The sequence below is a fragment of the Vespula pensylvanica genome, chromosome 10 (assembly GCF_014466175.1).
Source record: "Vespula pensylvanica isolate Volc-1 chromosome 10, ASM1446617v1, whole genome shotgun sequence".
NCBI classification, from domain to species: Eukaryota; Metazoa; Arthropoda; class Insecta; order Hymenoptera; family Vespidae; genus Vespula; species Vespula pensylvanica.
In genome coordinates, this window is record NC_057694.1 from 2691179 (window position 1) to 2705351 (window position 14173).

At 30.1% G+C, this 14173-nt stretch overlaps 3 protein-coding genes across 3 annotated transcripts in view; 2 read left to right on the forward strand and 1 right to left on the reverse strand.

The window, feature by feature from the left end:
• The window catches only part of LOC122632344 (probable cytochrome P450 6a14), an 8180-nt gene extending 7178 nt beyond the window's left edge, over positions 1–1002 (forward strand). Inside the window, exons 9-11 of the mRNA XM_043819034.1 lie at positions 1–107; positions 214–465; positions 616–1002. Coding sequence (XP_043674969.1) covers positions 1–107; positions 214–465; positions 616–782 — 526 coding nt within the window. The 3' untranslated portion in view covers positions 783–1002. The remainder of the gene's footprint in view (positions 108–213; positions 466–615) is intronic.
• Positions 1003–1054: 52 nt separating this feature from the next.
• Positions 1055–2565, reverse strand: LOC122632664 (late embryogenesis abundant protein, group 3-like). Its single transcript, XM_043819756.1, has one exon. It carries the CDS (start codon positions 2563–2565, stop codon positions 1633–1635), a length of 933 nt encoding a protein of 310 aa, XP_043675691.1. The 3' UTR covers positions 1055–1632.
• A 4869-nt stretch (positions 2566–7434) lies between these two features.
• LOC122632345 (myosin heavy chain, embryonic smooth muscle isoform-like) overlaps positions 7435–14173 on the forward strand; it is a 7722-nt gene continuing 983 nt past the window's right edge. Inside the window, exons 1-6 of the mRNA XM_043819036.1 lie at positions 7435–7472; positions 7615–7768; positions 7955–8158; positions 10144–10499; positions 11565–11682; positions 13495–13698. Of these exons, the coding sequence (XP_043674971.1) occupies positions 7435–7472; positions 7615–7768; positions 7955–8158; positions 10144–10499; positions 11565–11682; positions 13495–13698 (1074 nt within the window). The remainder of the gene's footprint in view (positions 7473–7614; positions 7769–7954; positions 8159–10143; positions 10500–11564; positions 11683–13494; positions 13699–14173) is intronic.

Genomic DNA, 14173 nt, shown 5'->3' on the forward strand with positions numbered 1-14173 from the left:
TATTCAAAAAAAAACGCAGGAGGAAATCGATAGAGTTTTAAAAAAACACGGAGGTATCTCGTATAACGCTATTAATGAGATGACTTATCTTCATATGGTCGTATGCGGTTAGTATATATTTTAATGTGTAATTCATATTATCTTAAAAAAAAAAAGAAAAAGAAAAAAGAAAACAAAAGTCAATGCATATCGCATATTTCTTACTGATTGCAGAAACCTTAAGGAAGTATCCACCTTTGCCTATTTTAAATCGTATATGTACCAAGGATATTAAACTACCTAATTCTAATGTCGTCATACCTGAAGGTACTGCTGTGATTATTCCTATTCTTGGAATACATAGAGATTCTAATATATATCCCGAACCAGAGAAATTTATTCCTGAACGATTCACGGAAGAACAAATTCGTGCTAGACACCATTATGCCTATTTGCCATTTGGAGAAGGACCAAGAATATGTATTGGTATGCACAATATCTAACTTTCTTTCAATGAAAATCATTCGATTTTGTTTTTTTAATTTTTATTTTGTATTTTGAATTAAAAATTCTGTTCAGTTCTGAAAAATATTTCAATTTTTTTTTTTATAATAATGAATGAATATGTTTTTTTAGGTATGAGATTCGGTCTGATTCAAACGAAAGTTGCCCTTACGAATGCCTTGGCGAAGTTTGTATTTTTGCCAGGATCAAAAACGCAGAAGAAGCTCGATTTCGTGGCAGGAATTATAACATTAGGTACGAAAGATGGCATATATCTTCAAATCCAACATAGATCATAATACTATTATTGTTTTTTTTTATTGGATAAAAAATGTTATTTTTTATGATATGATCATTAGATCCCTGATCTTTAATAATACATCTTTAATAATACTATATGGGGAAGAAGTTAATTTGTAAAGGGCATTTCAATTTCGTTTGACTATTATAACAAATTATTTCTAAGTATCAATAACTTATCAAATACCGAATGGCAATAATAAAACACTTCTCATCACATTCGTTTGATTTTATTAATTTGTATAATAGAACATAATAAAATTTCAACCTTTTATGAGGTCCTTTTTAATAATAACTTTATAACTTAAATAAGTCACAGTTTTAATGATAGAAAAATGTTAAAATGATAACAACATTCAATTGCATTTTCATATGAATCAGCACGAAAAAAAGTAAATGACACAAAAAAGAATTTTCGACGAAAGAAATGTAGCAAGTAAAATTCATTGATAAAATAAAAGGTAATACAAGAAATGGAATATGAAGGCAATTTTTTAGTTTACATTGAATAATAAAAAATTAATAACTTCAAGACGGATCGAAAATTTTTATTTTTTCAAAGGCGATCCTTTCGATTCAAAAATTTCCTGCTGCGATAACGTTCTATCGTTTTAAGTTTCGATCGATCGCATTAAAAATGCATTTAAATCGATATTGTTCCCAATATAAATTTTAAATAGATAAACTCTAACGATAGCATGAAAACTCGATGAAGTCAACTCGTGACGATGCTCGACCTTTACATATAATGAGAAGACGTAAGAAATAAAAAATAAAAAGAAAGTTGAAAGTTCGAGTACGGGACACGAGGAAAAGTATAGGTCGAAGAACTAAAATTGAAAATAATCATCAATAATGATAAACCGCAGATTTGTAATCATATGCATCAACGGGTACAGCGTTCGTAAGGGGTTCGCCTAAGTGAGCAACAAGACTACCATGAGCACCGCTGGAATGACTGTTAGCTGAGGCAGCTGCAACGTTAGCAGCAGCAGCATTTGCGGCGTGAGCTGCTGCAGCAGCAGCATTCGATTGGGCGGCTGATGCAGCGTTTGCAGCTTTTTGAGCGGCTGCTTGGGTTGCTTCGAAATCGACACGAGCTGCATTGAGTTGTTCCTCGATTGTTTCTGCACGAGCCTTGGCCTGACCAACCATAGTAGTTTGAGCAGCTAATTCAGCTTGAGCTTCGGCTGCAGCCTGACTAGCGTGATCAGCAGTAGCTTGAGCAGCGTTCAAAGCTGCAGTAATTACTTGGACCTGATGCATCGCTTGTTGAGCAGTATTTTGTGCAGCCGTAGCAGCACGTTGGGCTTGTTGTAGTTGAAGTTTTTCACCATCGACGGCAACGTGAGCATCTCTCGATTGTTGTTCGAGACCCATCACGATGATCTGTTTGCCTGCTAAAGCTGCTGCTGCTGTTGCAGCTGACTGTGCCGCTGCCTGAGCCAACGTGTTCTTAGCCACGAAAGCTGCCTGTCCAGCCGCTGAATGTTGATTTCCTAATTGCGTGTGAGCCTGTTCAGCTGCACCTTGAGCGATACTTGCCAAAGGACCACCCACGCTATAACCTGGCCGAGATGGACGGTGTTCTGATAAGTGAGTACCACTGGGCACAGCCACTGAATCTACTTGTAAGAGATGAGAATCTAATAACACTGATTCTGGAGCTGCGTAAGCGTACTCATAACTATCCGCTTCTCGTTCGCGTACTTGTTTCTTTGTTTTAGCTGGACCACATTGGACCGCACATATCAATGCCAACATCAATGCGAGGGTCTTCATTTTTTTTTGTAAATTTGGTGGTTATCTGTTGAGCAAAAAGATTTGTTTGTTTTTCAAAAAATTCCTTTTTTTTTTTAATGACTATGACAATCGTCACAATTTTATTCGATAAAATATCTTTTGTCCCTTTTGTATATTAAAATTTGCTAAGTCTTGCAGGATAACAGATTGTTCTTTTTTTCTTTTTTCTTAGTTTATGCAATATCAGAGAAATTCTTTTTTTTCTTTTCTTTTTATATAATCCGTAAGCGTTCATAGTGTTACTTGCCGAAGAGAAAATATTGAATCGATTGAAAAGGAGGAAGACACAAAATAATAAGAACAAGATCGAAGTGTCGCTTCGTCGAGCACGAAATCGTTCAATTCGTTCAAAGTTCGAGAATCCTTGTGCAATACTTTTTTTCTTTTCTTTTTATATAGTATTTTTATTTCATAGACAAGCTTCTCGCATCTCGCCTTTGAGTTTCTCCACGGAATTTCTCTATCAATCGTTGCTCTGCATGACCGAACGATCTAGCCTGGCCGAATTTACTTCGAAAGTATAGTGGAAAAAGTTGATCGACGAATCGCTGCTTGACGTTACTTTTGTCGATTTCTTTTGATTATGCGACTTGGAAGACTTTTCTAATCCTAGCAATGTTCTTTCATCGAAAATACAGTATTGCAAAACAGAATTATGTAATGTTCCTTAAAAAAAAAAAAAGAAATATTCAGTATATATTAACCAGTTTATATACATATATGGGTTATATGCAAATGTAGATCTAATATTTGTATGATTGGTTACATAGATCACTATTTGTTAATGAAAATTTTTTAATTTTTCTTCATAAAAAAATTCTTTATGTATATTTCACTATTGACAATATAGACAAAAATAAATTAATAATTTCTTTAAATTATTCTTTAAATTCTTAGTATAGAATTACACGTGTTATATGAATTATTAAAAAATACTCGCAAAAAGTCTTGCTCGATCGAGTCCTTCGATCGTTATCAGAAACTGACACGATTCAGCGGACGTGCATATACATACATCATTGATCGGTCAAGGATCGATATAAGAAAAAAAATTATATATATATATATATATATATATATATATATATATCTAAGTAGTACCTCGAGGAGATCTAACGTTTCTAACTCGTAGAACGCGTGGTATGTATGACGCACACGATACGCCTTTCCAACGCACAAGTCCGTGTGCAACAATAATGTCGTAACCCGTTTACGTCTCCTCAAATTCGAAAATCCAGTTTCGTTGCGCTCTGAAAACTACGTGAGTGCATGCACGACTTCATAATGGATTCCGACATTGTAATTTAGTTGATTCCTTACCAATGAATTTTTTGCAAAGAAATGATCGAGAAATAATCGAGAAACATCAATCTTATCCTGAATTCTATGAATGATGAATTATTATTTGAGACGAAAGAAAGATCTATATGGATTTCTAATAAATATTTAAAATTATAAATATATATATTATAATATATATATATATATATTCTTGTTAATCGGTTCTAAATTCCTAATAAAGATCTAAATTTCGATTTATCATAATATTGCTTAACAAAATAAATCAAAATTATTTATTTACAAGGAACAATATTATTTTGACAAACTTTTCTACAAGAAAATTCTTTCTATATCTAATATATAATTTCTCTAGCTTTAATCAACTTTGATAATACAAAAGAAAATGATATATTAAAAAAAAAAATATTTCTAAATTTATAATCAATATTTAATATTAAATATTTAATCTAATTTAATCTAAATAGATCTTCTTAGTCGATGTTTAAATCTTTCCAATAGAAATTTAAACGTCGATTATTCACAATGATTATTTTCAAAATAAATCTATTTCTTCGTAAGACAGGAAGATTACGTTCGAATCAAACCTAAATAATATCTAATAAAAATTTAAATCTCGACTAATCGTAATTAATATCTACCAACGCGAATCAAAAAACTTATAGAAAAAAGAAATGATAATAATAATTTCGACGATACGAATCATTTTTCGAACAAATTCCTCAGCGAACATAAAACCGTTCTAATTCTAATCTATTTGCTCACGAACAAAAAGAAAATACTATAGTAAAAGGTGCGTTTATTCGCAAGGTAAATGTCCGTCGAATCACGTGCCTTAAAACGAGATAACGACCCTACAAACGAATACTTACATATATACATATATACGTACATATTTACTTATGTATATATGTACGTAAATATTATACGTAACTACTTACGTACTATCCTGGATTATTGCAAAGTCGTGAACTGGCGAGTGTAACGTTCGACTGGAATTTTTATTATAAAAAATACCCATTCGAGTCTAACCTAAATTAGTCTAACTCGAACTCGGTTTCTAAGCTCTCGCAAGAGCTGAATTTGCATAATATAAGCTAGGTCTCAAACACACACTTATTGTCTGGTCAACGCACACTCTGAAAGCTTACACTATACTTCCGGATTCAATACACTCTATTTAAACGTCACGCGGTCACATAGACTTTATGGGAAACCAAGTATAATAAATTGCTACAAGATTGTGGGTGGAGAGAAAGGAAACGATATCAGTTTTCGTGTTACGACATTCAAATTTCGCGAACTTTTTAACACTTGGTGCAGAATTATGAGTCTTTTCTTATTCATTTTACTTTTCTTTCTTTATTTTATTTTAAAACTGTAAAGTTTTTATAAGATTAACTAATTCGTTTTATTATATATTACAACAGGAATCTACGCAATCGTGTAATTACGTAAAAGTAGGCAAAACCCTAAGCACCTAATAAACTAAATTTGATATGAAATGAAATTATACAGAAAGTTATTACGAAGAAGACGACTATAAACGCTTACCTTCTATCCTGCATACATATAACTATTGAAATCTAGTAAAGAAATAAAAAATTTTTATGTTCCTGCCATATAACTGATCTATAAACTAATAAAACAACTGATCAAAAAAAATACATAACAATGCAATTTCTTTTCGACGAATTAACGCAATTAATAGAAAGAAAAGAAAAAAGTATAAAAAAAAGAAATAAAAGAAAAATACAATAATTAATTTAACTATAAAAGCAATGTTCGATCAAATCGAAGAAAATTGATTGATTTGATCTAAACAAACTCTGCCACTTCTTATGATTATTAAGCGATCATTTACGATAGCCACTTTACAAATTATGAATTACAGATTACGAAAAATGAATATAAAAAAAAAAAGAGAGTATATCTTGATCTAAACATGCAAAAGAAAGATTGAAGAAAATTGATCGATTTGATCTAAACGAATGCTTTTATTTCCTATCATCATTAAGAAATCATTTATGGAAATTCACTTCTTTTTCTCACAGATATTAACGTAAATTTGGAACGATTTCGTGACTTCAAAATTAAAATTCGAACAGAACTGTATCAATAACTTCAGAAATTATTTATATTTGTTAAATTACTACTTACTGAATAATCGAAATGATCGAACGTTGAAGAGAATTGGAGCTGTCCTTGCTCGAAGAAAGAGCTAACAACTGATATCACTTTCCCGGTCATCGGAGCTCTTATAGTCCTCACTGGACCAGCAGCTTAGTCTATTACCACGGAAGGGATTGTAGACGTTCAAAGGAGCCAACCACGACAATGTCCTTTTCCAACTGCAACTACAATACATCCACTTGAACTTTTTTTTATTTCAATAGATCGTTGGAAGCGTAACAGATCGACCAAAAAACTTGCTAATCGCTAACAAATAATATATCTACTCTTGGTAAAATTCTAAATGTATTGGCAAAATACTATAACGTATAATAATACTAAATAATAATCGTAATCTACGAATAGAACAACTATTATAGATCAAAGACATTTTCCTAAAAAAAGAAATCGTTCATTAATGTTATAATAATGATGACTATATATCGAGACTCGTAATTTTATTTAAGATTATATCAAGCCCACTGAAAAAAGCCAATACAATGTCAAAAATTTTTCACATACATAATTGTATACATACATATATGTACACACGAACATACAAGTTTATTATTATTTTTTTTATTAGATACTCTTCTTTTTAAATGATTAAAAAATTTTCAATTATTAGAAAAATAATGAAACAACGAAAGATCGTTGAACTCTTGAAAGGACACGATTTTAATTAGTCTTGTGAAATAGGTTTCCATTTCTTTCGAATAAAACACAATGTTACCCCAATCAATTTCTCTTTTATTGATCAAAAACGCACGATATATATATACAATATCTTTTCGTTGGAACTTCGTGATTCTCTGAGGCATAATAGAAACGAGGATTGCGTAAAGTAACGTTAAGGAATTCAACGAAACATAAGAATATATCTTTCGATCTCAATTACATGGGGTTAAGAGGTCGAGAAAAAAAATTATGATCATTTAACGAATCGATTAGTTTAAAAAGATTAAATCTATTTTATATATATATATGTGTGTGTGCATGGGCGCGCGCGTGTGTATATATATCGTAATGTATATTCGTAATCATAGTGTATATATTCATATTTATCTTCCTTTATAATGATAATTATATACATATATATATATCGAAATCTCGATTATCTTCATTAAACAGTTCGATAAAATCGTATTTCAATCGTTTTCCCGCTCGATATATGTCTTCTAACCAATAGACCCGTTCGATCGACACGAATCGATTGAATTTAATAAGACGAGATATGGGCTCCATAAAAAGATTTTTCATAAAATTTTTCTTAGCACGGTCACTCGGTTAAAATGTATCGTATTCTTTTTTTATCTTACATCGGTAAGTATCTTAAAATAAAATTTTTTGTTTCGTTTCGTTATTTTCTTAACCACAATGCACGATCATTCATATTTTAGTTATGCTGATGATCGGTAAGCTCGACTGCGTACGAGTTCAAAGAACTTCAGTCGAATCGGTAATGATAGTGTTAAAAAAAAAAACAAATCTTTTTATATTTTTTCGTTTTTAATACGTTAATTTATATTGATTTCAATTGAATTATAAGAATCATAGGAATGTTCGGTTAGTGGAAAATGGTCCATCTTGTCATGCAAAAAACCCGAAAAAAACTATTGAGAAAGCTACCAACATTGCTCAGAAAGCTGCAGAGGAAGCTAAAGCTGCCTCAGAAGCTCAAAATATGGCTGGTCAGCAAGCAGCACATCAAGTACTTATTAACACTAATTTTTATTTTAATAAAAAAATATTTAACGTTTTTACTATCCTTTTGATCATCCTAGTTTTCGGAAATATTCTATTTTATTCTTTCATCTTTAACAATTAAAAATATACCATCGTCTTCATCTTAAATTCATGAAGATTCAAATAATAATAATCATGATCGAAATTTAAGGTGAAAGCACAATTGGCAGAGAAGGCATTGCAAGCTGCAAGAGCTGCTGAAGCAGCATTGTCAGGGAAAGAAGCAATAGTTCAGCAATTAGAAGAAGAAGTGAGGGAATCCGAAACGGTAGTTGAAGAAGAAATGGGGTCTTTACAACAAGCGAAATCTAACGTTAATGCTGCTATTGAAGCCGCTAAAGAGTCACAAGATCAGGTAAAAATGAACAAAAAATGAAATGTCAATATGTCTCTTTTAAGAATTTCGAAAAAAGAAAAAGAAAGAAAAGCAAGAAATGAAAAATTATAAATAAATAGAAGGACAACGAATTTTTTAAGAAAAAGAAAGGAAAAGGAAAAGGAAAAAAAAATCAAAAATATTCGAACGAAACATACGTAATTGAAGCTGTAATTTTCGTAATTGAATCCGAAGAAATTTCAGTTAAAACCTGATAAGCCTGATATTATCTTCGAGGAAAAAGGAAAAATATATATCGTGGTACAGGTGTAGTAGGTATACTTAATGTATAAAAAGAATTTAACCAGAAGAAATTTACAACTTCCTACGCAATCTCTTTGGTAATAGAACGTAGCTCAAGGCTATGGTTAATCTCTTTTAATATCCTAGTCATATTTTTTCCATTCGCCAGTTTGCGTACGCACATAGAAGAGGGAAACGATCAGACAAGATAAGTAGGTCTTCCCAGGATCGATATATCCTCGTTTCATAGTGACTCGTCGAAGGGAGTCAAGGGTATTCCTCCCTCCTTTCTTTTCCCTTCTCTCTTTTTCATTCTATCCGTCAATGTATGAAACATCGACAGTTGAGTTGTTGCAATTTTCATTGAACTGTATTTATTTCTTCCTACGCAACTATAGGTAACTATAATATTCTATGAAAATTATTATCATTGTCAGCTATCAATTATGAAAAATCTTTTTATGGAGATTTGATGTCATATATTCTCTCTCTCTCTCTCTCTCTCTCCCTCCCTCCCTCCCTCCTTCTCTCTTCCCTTCCGTCTCTTTTTGTCTTACATTATTTCTTTCGCATGTTAATCGACCACGCTCTTTTTCTCCTTTGCATTCGTTTAATAATAAACTGAATTCCAGTTCAAAAAAAATTATCGATGTGTCAATGCTGGCAGATAAACTTTAATTAAACGTTATTAAAACAAGTATGGTTTAGAACTATCAATGTTCTTTTTTTATCATATTCGCCTATTTGTTCAATTTTAACAAAACAGTTAAATTCATTTATTATTACTTTTAGTTCATTTAATCGCATCATGAAATAATAAAAAAGTTTCTATTAAATAATTTGACAAGTATATGAAACGGAACAATTTATTTATTATTATGTTTTTTATAATAATAAATAAATATAAAAATAGATCTTTCTAACAATCATTATTTCAATCATATTGTTATGAAATCTATTATTTTTTTGTTTTCTTTTTCTTAGATTTCTTTTTGATTTAGTTAATTTGGAATCATTCTAAATTATTCTCAAATTAATGGAATACGAAAGAATTTATTTAAATGAAATCGTTGTATCGGTTAATGATCAACAAAGATAGATCGACCAGATCCAGCTGATCAAAGTGTGCATTCTAGAAATATGCAACTTGTTCGATTCACCTTACCATATCTAGTCACCAACGCTTTCTAATCTTTTTCAAACGCTTTTTTTGTTGTCAGTATCCTTTCTTCGTCATGATCCCTTGAGAAAATGCCCATGTTCTAAAAAAACTTTTTATCAATTTGAATTATTTCTGTTATCCTGTTATATGGACAAAATGGGACGAGAATTGTTTCTTCTGAGAATTGCATTTCTCGTTTCTATTAATTATCAAATACCTTACGTACCTCTCGATCGTTTCGTCAGCTTGTTAAAAAATTAAAACGACCTACCAAAAGATCCGGAAACAGAAGTCATTACGAATTAAATACACTCACATACACATATTGTCATGTTTAAATTTGTAATCTTGGAATTATTACTGAAAATTATAATATCACTTATTTGCCAATTCAAAATACTATATTATCATAATTAATAACTAATATTATTTATTTATATATAAAATATTCATGAAAAAATCCAAGATTATTAATATAAAGATAACGATACGATGATTTACTCATATATCTCCTTATAATGATTTACAATAATCGATTGGGTTGATGGGGTTTCGACAGCTGAAGACACTCACACGTGCGATGCAAACGGCAAAGGGAAATGCAGCGAATTCCAAAATGGCGGCTGATGGTGCACAAAGATCACTACATGAGAAAGAAGAATTACTCGAGGCGGCAAAAAGACGTCTCGAGGAACTGACCAGCGAATTACGAGCTGCTAAACAAGATTTAGCGAATACAAATCGCGCTGCGGCCCAAGCAAATGAGGCTGCTCACGAAGCAAAGGCCAACGCAGGCCGCAACAAAAGGAAGTCGTTGTTACGCTCGAGATCCTCCGAGAGTTCAAACCGGAAGTATCGACAAACTGGAAAAAATAAAATAGAAAGGAAAAGAAGAAGAAGAAGAAAGAGAAGGAAGTTAACTTGAACGCGAAGTGACGTTCTTTTTTTAAGTCCCTAAAATAGATTATAAATAAAGAGAGTACTTTATTTAGTTTTTAATTGCTGCTGTCCGACGATCTATTTTTTTCCTTTTTTTTTCTTTTTTTTTCTTTTTTTTCCCTTTTATAATAATATTTATTACGTCTGGTATATGTCGTATATATGTACCTACACGTGCTGTATATTCGATTAAGACGAATAAAAGTACAAAATAATAAAAATTTTATCTGTATATTGTGTTTGATATATCAATTATTACGTTTGTAGCAAAAGGAAGATTTTAGCATACAAGGACAATTACAAAAATACAGCAAAAAATAGCTAGGGTTAATTTCTGCCACTGTATAATACATAAAATACAGGATATAATACAGAAAAAATATAAAGATTTATTTTTTTTAATTTAAAATATTACAATGAATTGAAGAAATGGACTACACCACTTATACAGACATAATAACTCCTTTTTGTATTGATCTGTTATTACAAATATTATATATATTAAAATAAATTTGTAATTTGTTTATGAAGTATTTTTAATCATTTTCAAACGCCAATGAAACTTTAAATTATAAATAAATAAGATTAATATTGATGTATTATCATATGTATACAGATATCTAAACATTTTATTATAAAAGAGTTATTGACAAACGTTCGAGATTATCAATCAACTTCAGATGTTTAAATGACGTTTTTATATTAAACACAGATAAGATTATTTCATTTGCATCATGAAGGAACACAATTTAAGAAGATACCTTTAAGGAATGAAGATAATTCCCTTGTTAATCGTATATGCATGTTAGTAGCAATCTGTATATATAATATACATATACATATATATATATATGTGTATTAATTTTCAAAATTAATCATTAGAATACTTTTTATCGAATAAAATATCGTTTTTAGTTATTTTTAAAGGCTCGAACACGACAGAAAAAAATAGAAATATAAGAAAGGTAAATCAAATTGATTAAATCAATCAAAATAAAAACTACAAAATCTTTCACAATATAAAAATTTTCAGTCTGATAGATTAGATGTGATTCCAAAAAATTCACATCAAATCGTCGGTATCGCTCAAAAAGCTGCAGAGGATGCCAAAGCTGCACAGGATGCACAAAATCCTGCGGGTGCACAAGCATCTCGTCAAGTAAGTATTATTAATAAAAAAATAAATAAATAAATAAATAAAAATAAAAAAGATCAAAAAAAGAAAAAGAGAGACGACTTTGGATTACTCTGTGATGATACAAAATCATGAATCACAAATTAGTTGTAAGATCGATTTTAATTATTCAATTCGAGTAATTATGAATTTTTTATATTGCACAAAATTAATTCCTTTTTTCTCCTTTTTTTAAAATTATTATTTATTAAAGAAAAGAAGAAATGTGTGTATATATATGAGAATCTTTCGAAAGATTCTCACGCTTTAGTCATAATTTCCACGCTCACGATAAGCTTTTCAAAACGATCTCACATTGATAATATTTATACCTATCATTGATACCTTCGTCTTACATTCTCGCTGACATTTACATTGAAATCGTGACTCAGATACAAACGTGCTGTCACGGTTCGCCGATTTTCTTCTACCTTTCTAGAACTTCATACAGAAACACATGTGTGTGTGTATGTGTATATATATGCCAACATGTAATTTTGAATGTCGTAACAGTGAGTTACAGATTCGTTATTTAATTGGATAACTTTTGACGAACATAAGATATTAATTTAACACTATTGTAAAGAATAAATAATAATATAATACTGGTTTATACGATAAGTAATTTCAAAATTTTCAGTAAAAAAGTAAAAAAATTTTATAAATATGGTATATACTAAAAATTCGAATATTATATTAGAAATATCCAAAGATAGATGCTTCGACGTAGGAAGTTCATAAAATGCACTTATCGAGCGATCATGGCACACGTTTAGTTATATATATGCCTTCTCTAAAACTAGTTTATACACCTACACGATCGAGATAAACTTTCGTCCTCGTTAAGTCATGGCCAGTAAATAAAATCGATCGATCGAATTCAAGTCGAATCTCGTTTCAAAATTAATCTCGTTTCGAAATTAACTTCTATCGTGAATCGATATTGTAAATATATATATATATATATATATATATATATATATATATATATGTATATGTATATGTATATTATACACCTATATATGTGATATTTTGATAAATAAGATTTATCATTAATAATCTTTCATTAGAAAGCAAAATTATTGTTCAGAGAACATCTAAAATATCGAAATATCTTGTAATTGTTAAGCGATATTTATGATTCGTTTCAAATGGATACGAATACGAATTATTGTACTATTCTGGACACTATCTTGACTGTTCTCCTACTTTGAAGAAATATTTTTTTCTTTACTTCTTAAATAAAAGTAGATACGTACTTATTTACTTTAAACGTGATCACTTTCGTTAGACTGTAGCTAAGCACGTGCCTGATCTCGTGATCTGACTAAACGGACTAAAAGAATTCTCTACATTCTAATGTATGCGGAGTATTAATCAATTGATTTTATCATTATTCCCTTCAAATTTAGAGAAAGGGTGGTTTTATATAAAAAAGAACATTATTTCTAAGTTGCCTGAAAAAAGAAAGATGTAAAAGAATTATTTTAATATGTTCCATAAATATTATGATATATTATATTTAGTATTCAATAAAAATGAAATATTGTCAATAATTATTTATCACGCATCGTAATTATATTATAACAAAATTTGCTATATAACATAATCCTTTTTAGATAATTTTACGATTCTCAAAATACAACAACAACAACAACAACAACAACAACAACAACAACAACAACAACAACAACAACAATAATAATAATAATAATAACAATAAGACCTTATAATAAATTAAGAAAAAAAATTAAAATACACAAAACACAAAACTGAACCTTTCGAATTGGTGTTAAGGTAAAAAGTCAGCTAGCAAGTAAAGCGATGCAAGCAGCGAAAGCAGCAGATGCAGCACTTGCTGCGAAAGAAGCAATAGTGGAGCAACTCGAACGAGAGGCAAAGGAAACAGAGACTGTAATCCAGGAAGAAAGTTCATCACTCCAACTTACTCAAGAAAACGCGAATTCTGCTATGAAAGCAGCAAGACAGGCTCAAGAGCAGGTCAGAAATAATCTATTCTTTTAAATTTTCTATGAAACATACGTACATCGATTGTTTCGCTATATTCAGCGATAGAATCAAATAATAAAGTAACTTCTCTGAATCACGATCAAATTTCAATCTTAAATTTACTATTGTTAAACGTCAATATTAATACTATAGCAAGCTACGTCCACGTAAACGATTATTATAAAATATATGAATTATTTTTTAAAGTAGTATTAATTGAATTTGAGAAGGAAAAAACTTATTTACTTTATATAATTAGTTAACTTATTTAGTTTATATAATTATTTATAATATTAACTTTCTGCATTACAAGTATCTTCCGAAAACAATATATCTATACATATGAGGATTAATATTATATCTTCGAATATCCTCAAAACACTTTGAATATAAAAAAGTAATTTGTTTATTAATGGTTTGTTAATTTATTGTAATTTTATAAATAAAACGACATTTAATTTTTTTT

What these genes read in the sequence shown, in the direction of transcription:
- LOC122632664 (XM_043819756.1), bottom strand. Translation starts at nt 2,565, where the DNA reads ATGAAGACCCTCGCATTGATGTTGGCATTGATATGTGCGGTCCAATGT.